This window comes from Xiphophorus maculatus, chromosome 19 (genome assembly GCF_002775205.1).
Source record: "Xiphophorus maculatus strain JP 163 A chromosome 19, X_maculatus-5.0-male, whole genome shotgun sequence".
In the NCBI taxonomy this organism is placed as follows: Eukaryota; Metazoa; Chordata; class Actinopteri; order Cyprinodontiformes; family Poeciliidae; genus Xiphophorus; species Xiphophorus maculatus.
The window spans coordinates 20,124,168-20,137,074 of record NC_036461.1 but is presented as its reverse complement, the minus strand read 5'-3'; the positions used below and the strand labels follow the sequence as shown (position 1 = coordinate 20,137,074).

General features: G+C 39.4%; 2 protein-coding genes across 8 annotated transcripts in view; one reads left to right on the top strand and one right to left on the bottom strand.

The window, feature by feature from the left end:
• The window catches only part of kiaa0586 (KIAA0586 ortholog), a 36,782-nt gene extending 30,561 nt beyond the window's left edge, over positions 1 to 6,221 (bottom strand). For 5 of the 6 annotated variants that reach the window (XM_023352755.1, XM_023352757.1, XM_023352756.1 and 2 more), the window contains exons 1-7: positions 5,644 to 6,221; positions 4,807 to 4,903; positions 4,391 to 4,634; positions 3,815 to 3,885; positions 2,802 to 2,886; positions 2,649 to 2,715; positions 1,859 to 1,985 (exon numbers count right to left, since the gene is read on the bottom strand). In XM_023352755.1, coding sequence (XP_023208523.1) covers positions 1,859 to 1,985; positions 2,649 to 2,715; positions 2,802 to 2,886; positions 3,815 to 3,885; positions 4,391 to 4,634; positions 4,807 to 4,903; positions 5,644 to 5,926 — 974 coding nt within the window. In that variant the 5' untranslated portion in view covers positions 5,927 to 6,221. The remainder of the gene's footprint in view (positions 1 to 1,858; positions 1,986 to 2,648; positions 2,716 to 2,801; positions 2,887 to 3,814; positions 3,886 to 4,390; positions 4,635 to 4,806; positions 4,904 to 5,643) is intronic. The other variant, XM_014473711.2, reaches the window with a different exon arrangement.
• Positions 6,222 to 6,777: 556 nt separating this feature from the next.
• timm9 (translocase of inner mitochondrial membrane 9) lies at positions 6,778 to 11,923 on the top strand. 2 transcript variants are annotated; one of them, XM_023352234.1, is made up of 4 exons: positions 6,778 to 7,044; positions 8,432 to 8,483; positions 9,388 to 9,483; positions 11,420 to 11,923. In XM_023352234.1, the coding sequence occupies exons 2-4, from the start codon at positions 8,445 to 8,447 to the stop codon at positions 11,552 to 11,554; spliced, it is 270 nt and encodes an 89-aa protein (XP_023208002.1). In that variant the 5' UTR covers positions 6,778 to 7,044; positions 8,432 to 8,444; the 3' UTR covers positions 11,555 to 11,923. The 2 variants fall into 2 exon arrangements, with proteins under 2 accessions (XP_023208002.1, XP_005812123.1); XM_005812066.2 differs by having other exon boundaries at positions 6,779 to 7,049; positions 8,435 to 8,483.
• The last annotated feature ends 984 nt before the right edge of the window (positions 11,924 to 12,907 follow it).

The following is a 12,907-nucleotide window of genomic DNA, read 5'->3' as shown; positions in this document are numbered from 1 at the left end:
TCAAAAGTAAAAGAAATCGGGATTGGTTGATCAGCCAGCTGATCGATCGCTGCACCAATAATACTTTTATCATATTTAGCTCACACAATTAGAATCTTTGTCTGCTGAGTTTTACTTCCCAGTTTAGATTTTGTTTCAACATGTAAGATAAACTATGTCTTTGTTAGAGTTAGTAGTTTTAGATCCAACAAAAAAAAAAGAAAGAAAAATTCCAAAATCCTTCCTGTTTTTGCCTCGTAGCATGAGTTCCCGACCTCAAACAGGATTCAGATGTAACAGGTTTTGGCTCATCGATCACTCAGATCGATGGGAAACTGGCTGACTGCCACCTCTGCCCAAATCATTGTGCATCCATTTGGAAATCAGTATACCAGCTGAAAACCATTACATAAAATACCTGAAAAAATTTTATTACCACATGAAGACATAAAAAATATAAGGAAGCTATTTTTTTTTCACCGTTTTTGATTTTTTTTTTTTTTAATCAGTGTATTAAGAAAAATGTTTTTTTTGGTCAACATACCAGATTGTGATCTAATGTTATGCTGATGCAATCTGAGGACATCACACCTTCAGCAAGGTAGTGTTTTCTCTCTGCCAGCTCTTCTCTCTCTCTCTCACAAACACACACACACACACACACCTGCAGGCATCCCTCTGATGGGTACCCTGTGTTACCCTAGAAACCTGTCTGCTGGCCACAAAGAAAGGGGGAGGAATCTGCTGAACATCATGAGCTGCAGCCTTGTTCGCCCCAACTCTCACTCTCTATGCATAAATATGCAAATCACCTAACACACACACAAACACACCCATACGAGCAGAGATGGGCTCAGTTAAGACATTCTGGTGCTTTGAATGCAGATTCTCTCCCCTAAATCTACATCCTTTCTTGGTCAAACACAAAGCCCGACATGCACAGGTTTACATCTATGCATAACTATTAATGCTTCACCTGAATATGCACCTTTTCATTTAATAATGGAGTTTTGCTTCATGTGTCTAACACAAAAATAGTGTCTTCTTCCATTTGCTGGAGAAACTGCTGACATGTTTGGATTGAGGACAGCTGTAAGAATGAAGTCTGTAGAACGCAAATATTCCTATTTGTGTTTCATTAAAATCTCTTAACTTGTATTTTCTGGTGTTATGGACAATACAATAATAGAATATTTGTGATGTTTATTGTCACAACAATAAAATAGACAAAAGAAACCTATAATATCTTTACAAAGTATTTGGTAATATATCTATCATTACATTCAGCCAAAGCCCCATAAGCACAATTCTAAAAATAAAACATATGGATTATTATATAGATGACATCATTTACATTAACTAGAGCCCCTGTGTTGTCAATCAGCAGACAATAACTGCATACAATTATATGTTAAAATGTATATTTATAGGTATCGATGCTCTCATTGAACCAACAATGAAAAACCAGAATTCAAACTTCTAAAGTAATAATTTTTGGGGGAGGTTACAGACATAGAATCAGAGTAAACAATGAACCTGACATGGGTGTTTGGGACATTTGAGGCGCATAAAGCAAACCCACAAAGAAAACAGAGACACCATAAACTAACAAAACATCAGAGCTGTCAGGTGCCAGCCACCACAGCACCGAGCCAACACTGGCTCTGAGAGCTGTTTATTCACGGTGCAAAATGTTTCTTTGATAATAAATATATAAATATATAAACATAGGGGCGTTCACTGAATCTGGCTGCTTTCCAACTGCAGCAAACTGCCTTTTTACAGTGAAGCTGCTGATGCCTTACACACAAAGCTAAGCTGAACAAATTGAACAAAACAGAAGTGATGAGATACCCTCTGTAAGCGTGTCCAATTTTACCTGGATTGCTCTGGCCTGGAGTCACAGTGGCATGTTTCCATGGCAACTGCATCCGTTGGTATGACAGCAGGGGCAATAGCAGGCCCTCCGGTTCCTGACGAGCTTGGCTTCTGGTCTTTGACTTTGGCTGGTGGAAGACAATGATTGGAAATTCTGAAGGCATCCTGTCATTTTGAATTCAGGATCCGGATTCAGGATTCTGTCAATTTTGCGACAAAACGGACAGCAATGCAGTAATGTGTGCATATTCAGCAAACAAAGGACTGTTAGTCAAATTCACATGCTGTTGAGAGAACTGGTAGATTGTCCAATAGAAAACCATTTACTATATTTTGACATGGAACAAAACGATGAGCTGACTTCATGTCAGTCTGGTCACATCATCAGAACACCAGGCCGTCTGAAGTCACTTTCAATCCATTACAGATTTCCTTTGCTTTTTCTTTTTTGTCAGACTTAAAATATTTCAGATTAGAATTTAATATCAGACAAAGATAACCTGATTAAATACAAAAAATTAGAATTCATTTGTTATGGGAACAAGCTGGACCTCTAAACCTGATAACTCACTGTTAACATTCCAAAAAAGAATATTTTATTTAACTGACACCTCAAAGTGACATAAATCTGTCAGTTTAAGTTTTACCCATTTCCATTCACCTTTTCTTATTCTCATCATTGAAATCAAAAACTGAAATAAACCAAGCTGCAGTTAACAAATCCGTTTGGGTCGAGGTGTTTGGGTGTGATAGTGTGTGGTCATTCAGCCACCTAGTGACAGCAGACTGACCTTTGGAGTCTGAGGCGATGGAATCCTGACCCGTGACTATCTTGATGGCTGACTCCAGCAGCTGGCTCTGATTGGACAAGAGGGGAACCAATAACCAGTGAAAAGGCAGAGGGAGGATGCAGCAGCAGCATCTGAGCAGGTGAAGCAGTTTACCTGCAGCTGCAGCTGCTGGCTCTGCAGCGTCTCCAGGCGATGCAGTGTGTGTTGACTCAGACTCCGTCTCCGGCCGTCATCCTCCCTTATATCAGAACACACAGTCAGGCCACACAGCTGTCACAGGCAGTTTGCTTCAGATACGACGAAAGCACAGAAGCTTGTTCACAATCCAATCACAGAGAACAATCTGTCAGGTATGATCCATCAGACCACAATCCACTGCTTAATATTTTTGGGATTTATTACTTTTTTCCTGTTCAATCAGTTATTCAAACACATATTTCAAAACATGTGGTAATAATAATAATAATAGTAACACTTCCTCATTTTTTCAGGCTACAACAAAAAATGTAATTTCTGTGTTAAGCTACTTTACAGCCATCTACAGGCAAAACACAGTTACTACATGTTCAGAAAAATTGTTTCAACCTTTGTGATTTTTGTTTTTCTCTGCAAGCTGCAGAATGTACATCAGGGTTCTACATCAGCTCATTAGGGCCATTGTAGATAGAAAAAAGAAATAGTACATTTCTGCCAAAAATCTTAGAAATTGATTTAATGCCTTGAAATTGAGTTTTAAAATTGGAAAATTTTTGACTTTTGAAACTCAGAAATTTCCAAGTATTTCTAGAAAATTTCTGAGATTTTATGTGATAGACCAACACAAACTAGGTAATTATTGTGAAATCGAAGGAAAGCCATGCATCATTTTTCAAGTTTTCCATTCAAAGCCTGATGTGCAAATCTATTCAACCCCCTTTTTCTCTGATGCCTCCAAATAAAATAAAGACATGGACGTCTACCTACACTGACCTAAACCTAAATTGGTTGGAGTAGATATCTACCATTCAAACCATGCATTGTCCTTCTACTTCACCATTATTCAATACTTTGTGTTGGTATATCATGTAAAATTCCAAATGCATTAGAATTTGTGGCTGTAGAACGAGTGTCAGTTCTTTATTACAAGGTCCTGCAAAAGCAAAAATGGCTATAAAGCGTGTGTGTACCTGTCTGTGTGCAGCAGCTTCTGGATGCCTTCAGACAACTGAGACATTCGAGCTTCAATGTCTGACTGGGCCTGAACACAGAAACACAAGAACCAGCTCAGACAGCTGAAAAATTTGATATTAAAAAGCAATTGTAACAATTCTGAAAAATCCAAGTAATATAAACAAACAATAAAAAGACACAGTGAATTATAATTTAAAAAGCTTTGCGAAGGTAGATAAGATCAGTGGATAAAATCAGCTTGTCATGTACCAGTCGACAGCTGATCCCCCAAAATCAATCGCCCCTAAGCACCTTTAATCCCCTCCAGTTTCAATATGTGTAAAATCTTATGTATCGATTTCTTGGGTGTCATTTTTGGTAGTAATTTTCAGTCATCATGCAGTCAAATTCTGCTCACTAATATAATAATATAATTGGCCAGTTGGATGCACTTTGGCCATATTTAATGCATACACCTGACAGAGACCTTAAAGACCAACAAGAAAAAGAAAAGGAGGAAAGATCTGGGGTGATCCAAAGTCAGTAATCAACGGTGGCATCACAGTTTTGTGTTTTCCAGCCCAGCTAACTACCTTGATGAGAGGAGCGGTTGCAGCCACAGCTGCGGCTGCAGCAGCTGCTGCAGTTTTGCTGATGTCTCCCAGGCGACCAGATGACGCCTCGGTCTGAAAACCCGACACGCTCGCTGCATCGTCAGCGCTCTGATCAGGGCTGTTCCAACCGTTTGATGTGTTCTGAGTCGACCTTGGCCGCAGTAGCTGGACGCTGACTTCCCTCTTGTGGTGGTTGCTGTGGCAACTGGGCAGAGGGACAGATCTATATTAACAATAAAAATGACCAAACTATGATATTGGGCTGTCACTGCAATGCATGTAAGGCAAGATACTCATAAAGCAAGTGTGATTTCCAAGACACCCGAGTTCAAAACTTAAAGGTTTTTGCTGACAGAGCTCAGAATATAAATTGAAGTTCTGGTGGATCTTCTTACCGTTGTCTCAGCGCTCCCAGCACCACTCCTCGCCCCCCGGCCTTGAAGCATGATGTCTGAAGCTCCTGACCCGAGGAGGATGACGGAGCCAGGGGTCCTGGAAGAAACATGTCACCATTATCTCAGAGACACTTCCTGTGGTAGTTTGACCAGCATCTTTACAATATCTCAAAGATCTTTGGAAACCACGTCCATTATGAAATGTGTGTAGTGCATGGCTTCACCTGGTTCAAATTTCTGGAAAAAAACAATTTATTAGGCACCTTTTGCTATTCAATTATTAATTTTCTTAATCCCCAAAAAAGATTTTTTTTTTCATTTTAGGAATTATATTCTTATTTAAAAGATTATTTAAATCATTTGCATTTTATTAATATATATAGTTTAAATCAGGCTTATACGAAAATTCTGCAATCTGCCCATTTTTTATCCGATTCATCGTTAGAATAATCAATAGGTGAACCCATAACTAAAATAATCGTTAGTTGTGGCCCTATCAGAGTGTTTGTTTCTTGCCTGAATCTCAGTGTTATTGAATGTAACTCGATTCAGTAACAACAAGCTCAGTTGCATGTCGTAAAAGTGGAATTTAATGCATTCTAGGCTGAGGGCGGATCAAGTGAGAAGTGTCACAATCCGACCTCGGAACTCTTACAGTTGTGTTTACATCTCACGTTGCCATGGTGAGCGGTTTGGAAGGTTCGGAGAGTACAGATCCTTAGTTTCATTTTAGCAAATAAAACTTTGACGAACTCGTTTACAACATTTTCGGGACAGAGCCACACTGGCCCCCAGTTTTTGTTTGTTTTTATTATTATTATTATTATTATTTCTTACCGGTTTGGGAATCCTTTGCTACCCGAGCTGGGTCAACAGCCTCCGGTTTGTGTCCGGGATTCCGCGGCCTCTGCGTTTCCTTGGCCCGATGGGACTGGACGCGCACAGGCTCCCCCAGCTTCTGGACTGTTATTTGAACGGATTGGGGTATCTCACTGGCTTCCAGCCTGCGCTCCGGGAGAACAATGCGAGTGGAACGGATTAAAACCTCCCCGGTGTCCGAACTGCACGACGACTGACCCGGACTGAAAGCGGTTGAGTCAGAGGGAGCCGGAGACAACATGCAGGCAGCAGCTAATGTATTGAAGCTTTGATGGGATAGTTTAGTTTAGCAAGTCTCTGCGAACACATTTCAAATTTCCCGCTTGTGGACTTTCTGCTTGGAGAAGGAGCTGGACGGAAACAAACCAGAGAATGGAAGCTAACTGCACAGGAACAGAACGCGAAGAGCGCCTACTAAAACAGCTGAAGTGTAAAATAATCGAACAAAGTTAGGAGGCGATGCATCCATCGCTGTTAGGGAAACTCTACTTTTAACTTCCGCTTTTTTTCCCCCACCTCTTCTTTGTCTACTGAGTATGTAGCAGTCTGCAAACTACCAGGTGCTACACTGCCCCTAATGGACGCTGTTATTGCTTCCTTCTTCTCTAGGCTCCCTTTCGGTCTATACTGCCACCTACTGGAAGAGCAACATCATGTCATCAAGCCGATTTAATCAACTCCGTTTCTGTACCTGGCACTTTATCCGATCATATTTTCCTTACTGCTGATATAGTTTCTTTCCTTTAAATATATTATGTTTTTATGATATTTAGATGTCCCTCTCCTTCACTTTAAATAACAGCTTTACCTCAAGAATTGATCTGTTTCACTGTCATAATTTAAAAATCAAAGTTATGGCAAGTGATGTCGAAAAACTACTCTACATTAGTTGCTTCTGTGTAGAAATACAATTCTTTATTATCAAAAAGAATCTGTCCACTCATAAACATACGTTTTAGACTCATTTATTGATTTTAGTTGGTTCCTTTTTTCTTTTTAGTTTTAAACATTAATGTTCCCTGGTTAAGCTTTTTTGTTTGCTGCTATTTCTTGTTCACCCTCCCTTTCAATAGGTGGCGATAATGCGCTCATAGTTGATTTGCCATCCACCGTAAAACACAAGAAGACAGGTTTTCTCATGGTGTCCTTGCTGTCAGAGTTGTAACCTTGTTGTAGTTCAGTGAGTGTGAGGCCTTCCTCTGGAGCAACAGTGTGTTTTCGTTGGAATGAATGTGTTTAAAGCTTTGTAGAGAATCTGCGGCCGTGTTTGTCTTTTCGCCCTTCAAAGATTCTGCATCACACACGGAGAGTCGTCCCCATTACCAGCGTGGGCCCAGCACGGACACACACACACACACACACAGGTAACAGTCATCGCAGCAAACCGAGAATGTATCCCCGCGGAAGAATAGAGAATAGAAAATATCATGAAAAAAACACCCAAGTGGAAAACAAATCTAGTATTATTTATGTAATATTAGAATTTTTTATGTACAGTTTTGAAGAAATTAGGAAACCTGTACTTTTCTACCATATTTTGCATATTGATTTTAATACTGAAAAACCAACTCAGAAGAACTATATTTAAAATTTTGGTAAAATTGTTAAAAAATGCAATTCCTGGGGAGAAATATAATTATAGCACTCTCACTTTTATTACCACTTAAAATGGCTGAAGTGGCGTATTTCATTAGGAGAACTAGGTGTTTGTGTAAATGATGTATGACTATAGCTCACCTAGTAAAGACACTGCATTATTCATAAAGACGTTCTAAGTTTGAGCCCAGCCTTTTCTGCTCTATTTATTTATGCTTGACAGTCTTGACCAATATATGTCTATGTTTAGAGCCGCAACAACACAGCAGAAAGACATTCAGTATTAGATCGAATATATACCAGTTTGACAACAAATTTTGCAACTTCTGGGACGATTCATTGCCCCAGAAGTTATTGCAATAAACGATAATATTGCTGTTTTGAGACCATTTTGAAGTAATGTATTGATAATGGCATAATGGTGCAAGTTCACCCTCTCAAGAGACCAATAAACTTTAATTTTGTAAAGAACATTTCAACTAGAAATGGAAGACATTTGAATAACCAAAATGCAACCAAAAACAAGAAATGAAACAAACATAAGCACTATTTACAAACTAAACCATAAATTAAACACATTATGAAGGCTCTGCAAACAAAATTGCCCTTGAAAAAATATTAGTCATAAGAACTGAAATTTTCAATCTCAATTAAATTTATCATGTGATTAATTGATTAATTGCTCGTTGTGACTGGCTTACCAATTAGTCTAGATGTGTTTGAACCATTCAGACACTGATTAGACCAGCTCTCATCTGCACGGGTACAGTTAAGAAAAATCACCCCACTGTTGCCCACTAAGTTTAGTGATTTTTTTTATTGATATTATTTTTTTTTCCTGACAAAATCAGCCAAAATTGGAATCAGCAGGTCAGGCTTTTTAAAAATCAAACAGTAATCAGACAGAAAACTGCAAACAGATCCCTAGATTTGACCTAAAACTGCTCACTGGGATTAGGTTGATGCTGAGCAGTTCAGCATCAACCTAATCTGATCTCTAATGATCAGAATATTATACGTCAGGAAGCTGATGCTCGTGTAAAATGAGGATATTTACAGCATTTCCTCCTGACAGCAGTGGAGCTACTGTGTGTGAATGTACAGGATAATTATTGAATAAGGCTGGTGTGTGACTGTCACGTTTTTTCTTCAGACTGTGAACTATGGCCGTCCAGGTGACTGAGTCTGACCAGATCAAACAGGTAAGTTACGATAGTACCACCTCACCATAGAATAGAAAAACAATGTTATTACATCTATAAGTAATGTAATCATACACAGACTACAGTCCTGTTGTTCTCCACTTGTACTCTTTAACTCCAAGTTTCCAGTTTAGCAAAATAAGGTGTTGTTAGTTGGGTCTTGTTCTGCAGACAGTTCAACTAGATGTGAACTGCTGTGTGAGTCTGACTGTATGATGACCTTCAGTCCTTCACTAAAAATTTTGGGTGCACTGATTGATCGGCTCTGATTTCTTTCATTTTGGGTGCTGATACTGACATGATCCTATCCACTGATCTTACCCAACTCTGAAAATGACTGGAAATCAGCAATTGATTGCTTTTGAGGACTGAAAGTCAGACCTGCTCACCAGATCATGTCTGCACGTGCTCAGTTAATAGTCGCCACACTATTGCCAACTTATTGACTTTCTTGGTATACCTAGCAACTTTTCAGACAAAAAAAATAGGTATTGGTCAAAATCTGAATGGGCGGGTCAGGCCTTTAAAAATATCTGCGGTTAGCCAGAAAACAGCAATCAGTGCACCCCTAATCTTTCCTGCTCCAGTTAGAGGATTGACATGCCGGGTTTTGAAATTACTCTTAGAAGTTAGAATAGAACGAAATGTTTTTTTAGAGAAAAGAAACCGAAGGAAAGTTCTTAGCCTGTCACACCTCCCGCCCCTTTTTCCACAAAAGAACCAAATCTTCAACTCGTACAGCTGAAGAGCAACTCTTCCCACTAAGAGAACGTTTGGAGAAAAATCACTCAAATGTTCAGTGTCTTTCCTTTTTATACGGCCACTTAGCCCTTCTCAGCATGAGGTAAAAGTTGGGAAAATAATGGTTTGCTTCTGACGAGTGTATTTTCTGCTTAACTTGCAGTTCAAAGAGTTTTTGGGGACTTACAACAAAGTAACGGAGAACTGCTTCATGGACTGTGTCAAAGATTTCACCACCAGAGATGTGAAGCCTGAGGAGGTAAAAAAAAAAAAAAACAAACAAAAAAAGCTGACATTTTTTACTTGACTTTTTTTTTGCAAACATTAGCAGACATGTATTAAACCTTTTTTTGTGTCAGCTTTAGGAGGAGCAGATATGGGGGTCAAAATATCTCCATATTTTATGTCACTCTTCGTGGACAATGCTAATGGCTAAATATTAGTTTATCTACTCTGTCTGGTCCAGGACTTGACTGGTTTGAGACTTGCCTAATCACACACAGAGTACCCCAGGGTTCACTGCTGGGCCCCTGTTATTCAATGCCTACATGCTCCTGCTAGCTCAGATTATAATATGAGTTTCTAGTCTGGTTCTGCCAAACATTGAGAAACGGCGTTCATTGTCTTTATGCTCCACTAATCTGGAACAAACTTCCATAAAACTGCAAAACAGCTGAAACACTGAGCTCCTTCAAATCACATCAAACAAACTTAGAGTTGCCCTTGTAATGACTGGAACATTAATTTGAGTCTTTATTCAAATAATTTATAATGATTAATGGGCTGATGATATTCACGCAAATGTAATATTTCTTACTTGCTTGTTGCTCAAATATTCTGTAAAAAGAAACTTTCCTTACCTCTTACCTCCGGTTGTCCCCATCACCACCACTTCATGGCATGCGTTGTTATAGTAACCATTATCACATCCATTTATTATCCTAAAAAACAAAAGAGATGAAAAATACTTCTGTCATTCATTTCAGTGAGTACTTTTTAAGAATTATGGGGGTCACTAGTCATATCAATATTGAAATCTCACATTTAATTTATAATAATTAAAGGGGCAGTAAAGGATATAATATAAAATGGACTTTTTTGAGCATGACATTAAAAACGTACATGGAGTGTTACCTTGATTCTGTTATTCATCTTTGAGGAAGCTTTTTATCTCTCGTGGCAACCATTCAGCGGTACGAAACGCTTTAGGTTGAACCAAGGCGCAGCTCCTGCTCAGAACTCCATTTTCTGAGTTTCTGCCTCACAGAGCAGCCTTCCCCACTCAGCTCCTTCAGACTAGCCAGCAGCAATTAGCAAACACCTGGTGGAACTCCAAATCAGCTGAATTTATTATATGAGTTACTTCTCAGTGCAACATTGTTAAAAACGTCATTAAAGGGTTAATAGAGGAGCCATGTTGTGATGACTTCCTGAAGGTGGAGTTTCAGAAGAGCAGGAGATTTTAAAGAGACAGAGACCCAATTTCAATGCGTATCATTTAAAAAAAAATTAAACTAAAGGTAACATAGTTACTTTGTTATGCTATAAAATGGGACTATGTGCCTGGAAAATACATAACACTATCCCTTTAAGAGTTGCCGCTTAAAGGCTTCATTCAAATTAAAAATCCTTTATTGATCCCAGAGGAAATTAAATGTTGTTATAACTCATATTAATTCTAATTCTTCAAAGAGATTTAGTACATGGTAATGGCTGTTGGCAGAAAAGCTCTCTTGTAGCAGTCTGTGTTACAGTGACTTTGAAGCAGCTTCTGACGGAAGATGCTCTGTTTTTGTAAGACAGTCTCATAACGAGGATGGTCAGGGTTGTCCATAATTTTCTTGATTTTACATAGAATCCTTCTTTGCGTCATCACCTCCAGAGGTTCAGTCAGCCCCAGAACAGAGCCAGAACAGAACCAGCCTTCTTGATCAGATTGTTCAGCCTTTTTAGCTCCCTGGCTCTGCGGCTGCTGTGCCAACAGATGACGGCAGAAGAGATGACACTCCCAGCAACAGGCCGCAAACCTTGTAGCAAGATCCTTCATCTTGCTGCAAACTTTGAAGGATCTTAGCTTTCTCAGGGAGGACAGTTTGTGAGATTACCAAAGCAATTCAGAAAAATATTTGAACTGTTCATCCCCAGCCCCAGGTAACTTCCTGTCTTCTCTAATTTGTTTCCTTTTTGTCTTCCAGTCCAGCTGCTCTGAGTCCTGCCTGCAGAAGTACCTAAAGATGACTCAGCGGATCTCCATGCGCTTCCAGGAGTATCACATTCAGCAGAACGAAGCTCTGGCTGCTAAGGCAGGACTGCTGGGACAGCCTCGCTGAGCTGCTCTCAGACTGAAGGGCAGCAAGGTCAAACTGATCCTGGTCCAGCAGAACCTCCATCATCACAAGAAAAACTGAAGACACTTCTGATGATGATGATGATGATGATGATGATGATGATGATGATGATGATGATGAGGGTGAGGGTGAAACTGAGGCAAAGCTCCCAGTGGAGCCTGAACCATCAGTTTCTGAAGCTCAGCAGGACACAGAGTAAAACCCCAGAACATGATTTGAAAGCTGGCTATAAGATTCTACATCTTGTTTACTGAAACGGAGCTTTTATCCTTTAATGTGCACATGTGGGGTTTATAGCTTGAGACTGGATGTTTTGATGTTTGTCTGAAAACAATAAAGTCCAAGATTTTACAGGTTTGGTCTGTTTATGAAATGTATAACTTTAACCGGGTTTCTATTTCTGGGTCTATGTCACTCAATTCCTATTTCCTTCCTTGTAGAATCTCATATTTTCCATATTTTTGAAGTAAGGATTCTAAAACATGGTTGAGGAGAGTGTCATGACACAAGGAACACTTGCATTTCTTTATCGTTACTTCCTGTTCCCACCACTCTGGAGGAGCTGCTGCATCCCAGTCACTAAGTTCAGTGTGTGTGGGCATTAAGTGAAGCCACAGTTTGTTCAACTGGCCAAAAATGGTAAAGATATGCTGCTAGAGATCCAGCGTGAAGTTTCCCCAGTCAGCATGTAATCTAATTTGAGAAACTGAGTTTGGGTTTTCATTAGCAGTAAGCTAGAATCAACAAATTTTAAAATAAGTGCTTTGAATTACATTCTGTGTATTAAATGTGTAATATGTGAATATTAAATTATTTAAATATGTTCACTTTAAAAAAAAAAAAAAAACATCAGATGGGTCCCAAATAACCATCTATGAAAGCCTACATATCACAAGTTTTTTCCCCCCACTTATTTTCTTTCAAATTCTCTTCACCTGCTGGAGATGACTTTTTGCCAGATCACTGTGATTCTAATTTGTACATGTACCAAACACAGAATATCTTCACTGTATTGGGGTAAAACCATTGTTGAACTCAATAAGTTCAGGCTGAAATTGTGCGGAGAACATCCGCTGTCCAAATAACAATGTTTGACCAACAGAAAGTGTGAAGAACTTGTTTATTGCCGTTTTAAAACGTCCTGGCCGCCAAACGCGCATTTTAAAATAACACGTCACTCCTAAATGTCTTCAGCTCCTTAGTGAAAATGACACCAGGACCTTTGTTCAGGACCAGGATCAACATTCACATGGAGTCAACGTGCCCCCCTTGGCTGATACTGTTACGATGTCGTATGACGTCAAAGTTCCGCTCTGAGCGCCACGGCGCCTGTCT

Excerpts from the sequence above, each read along its gene's own strand:
- timm9 (XM_023352234.1), top strand. The coding sequence starts at position 8,445 with ATGGCCGTCCAGGTGACTGAGTCTGACCAGATCAAACAG. Across the intron at positions 8,484-9,387 it reads AGTCTGACCAGATCAAACAG|TTCAAAGAGTTTTTGGGGAC; the intron begins GTAAGTTACGAT and ends CTTAACTTGCAG. Across the intron at positions 9,484-11,419 it reads GAGATGTGAAGCCTGAGGAG|TCCAGCTGCTCTGAGTCCTG; the intron begins GTAAAAAAAAAA and ends TTTGTCTTCCAG.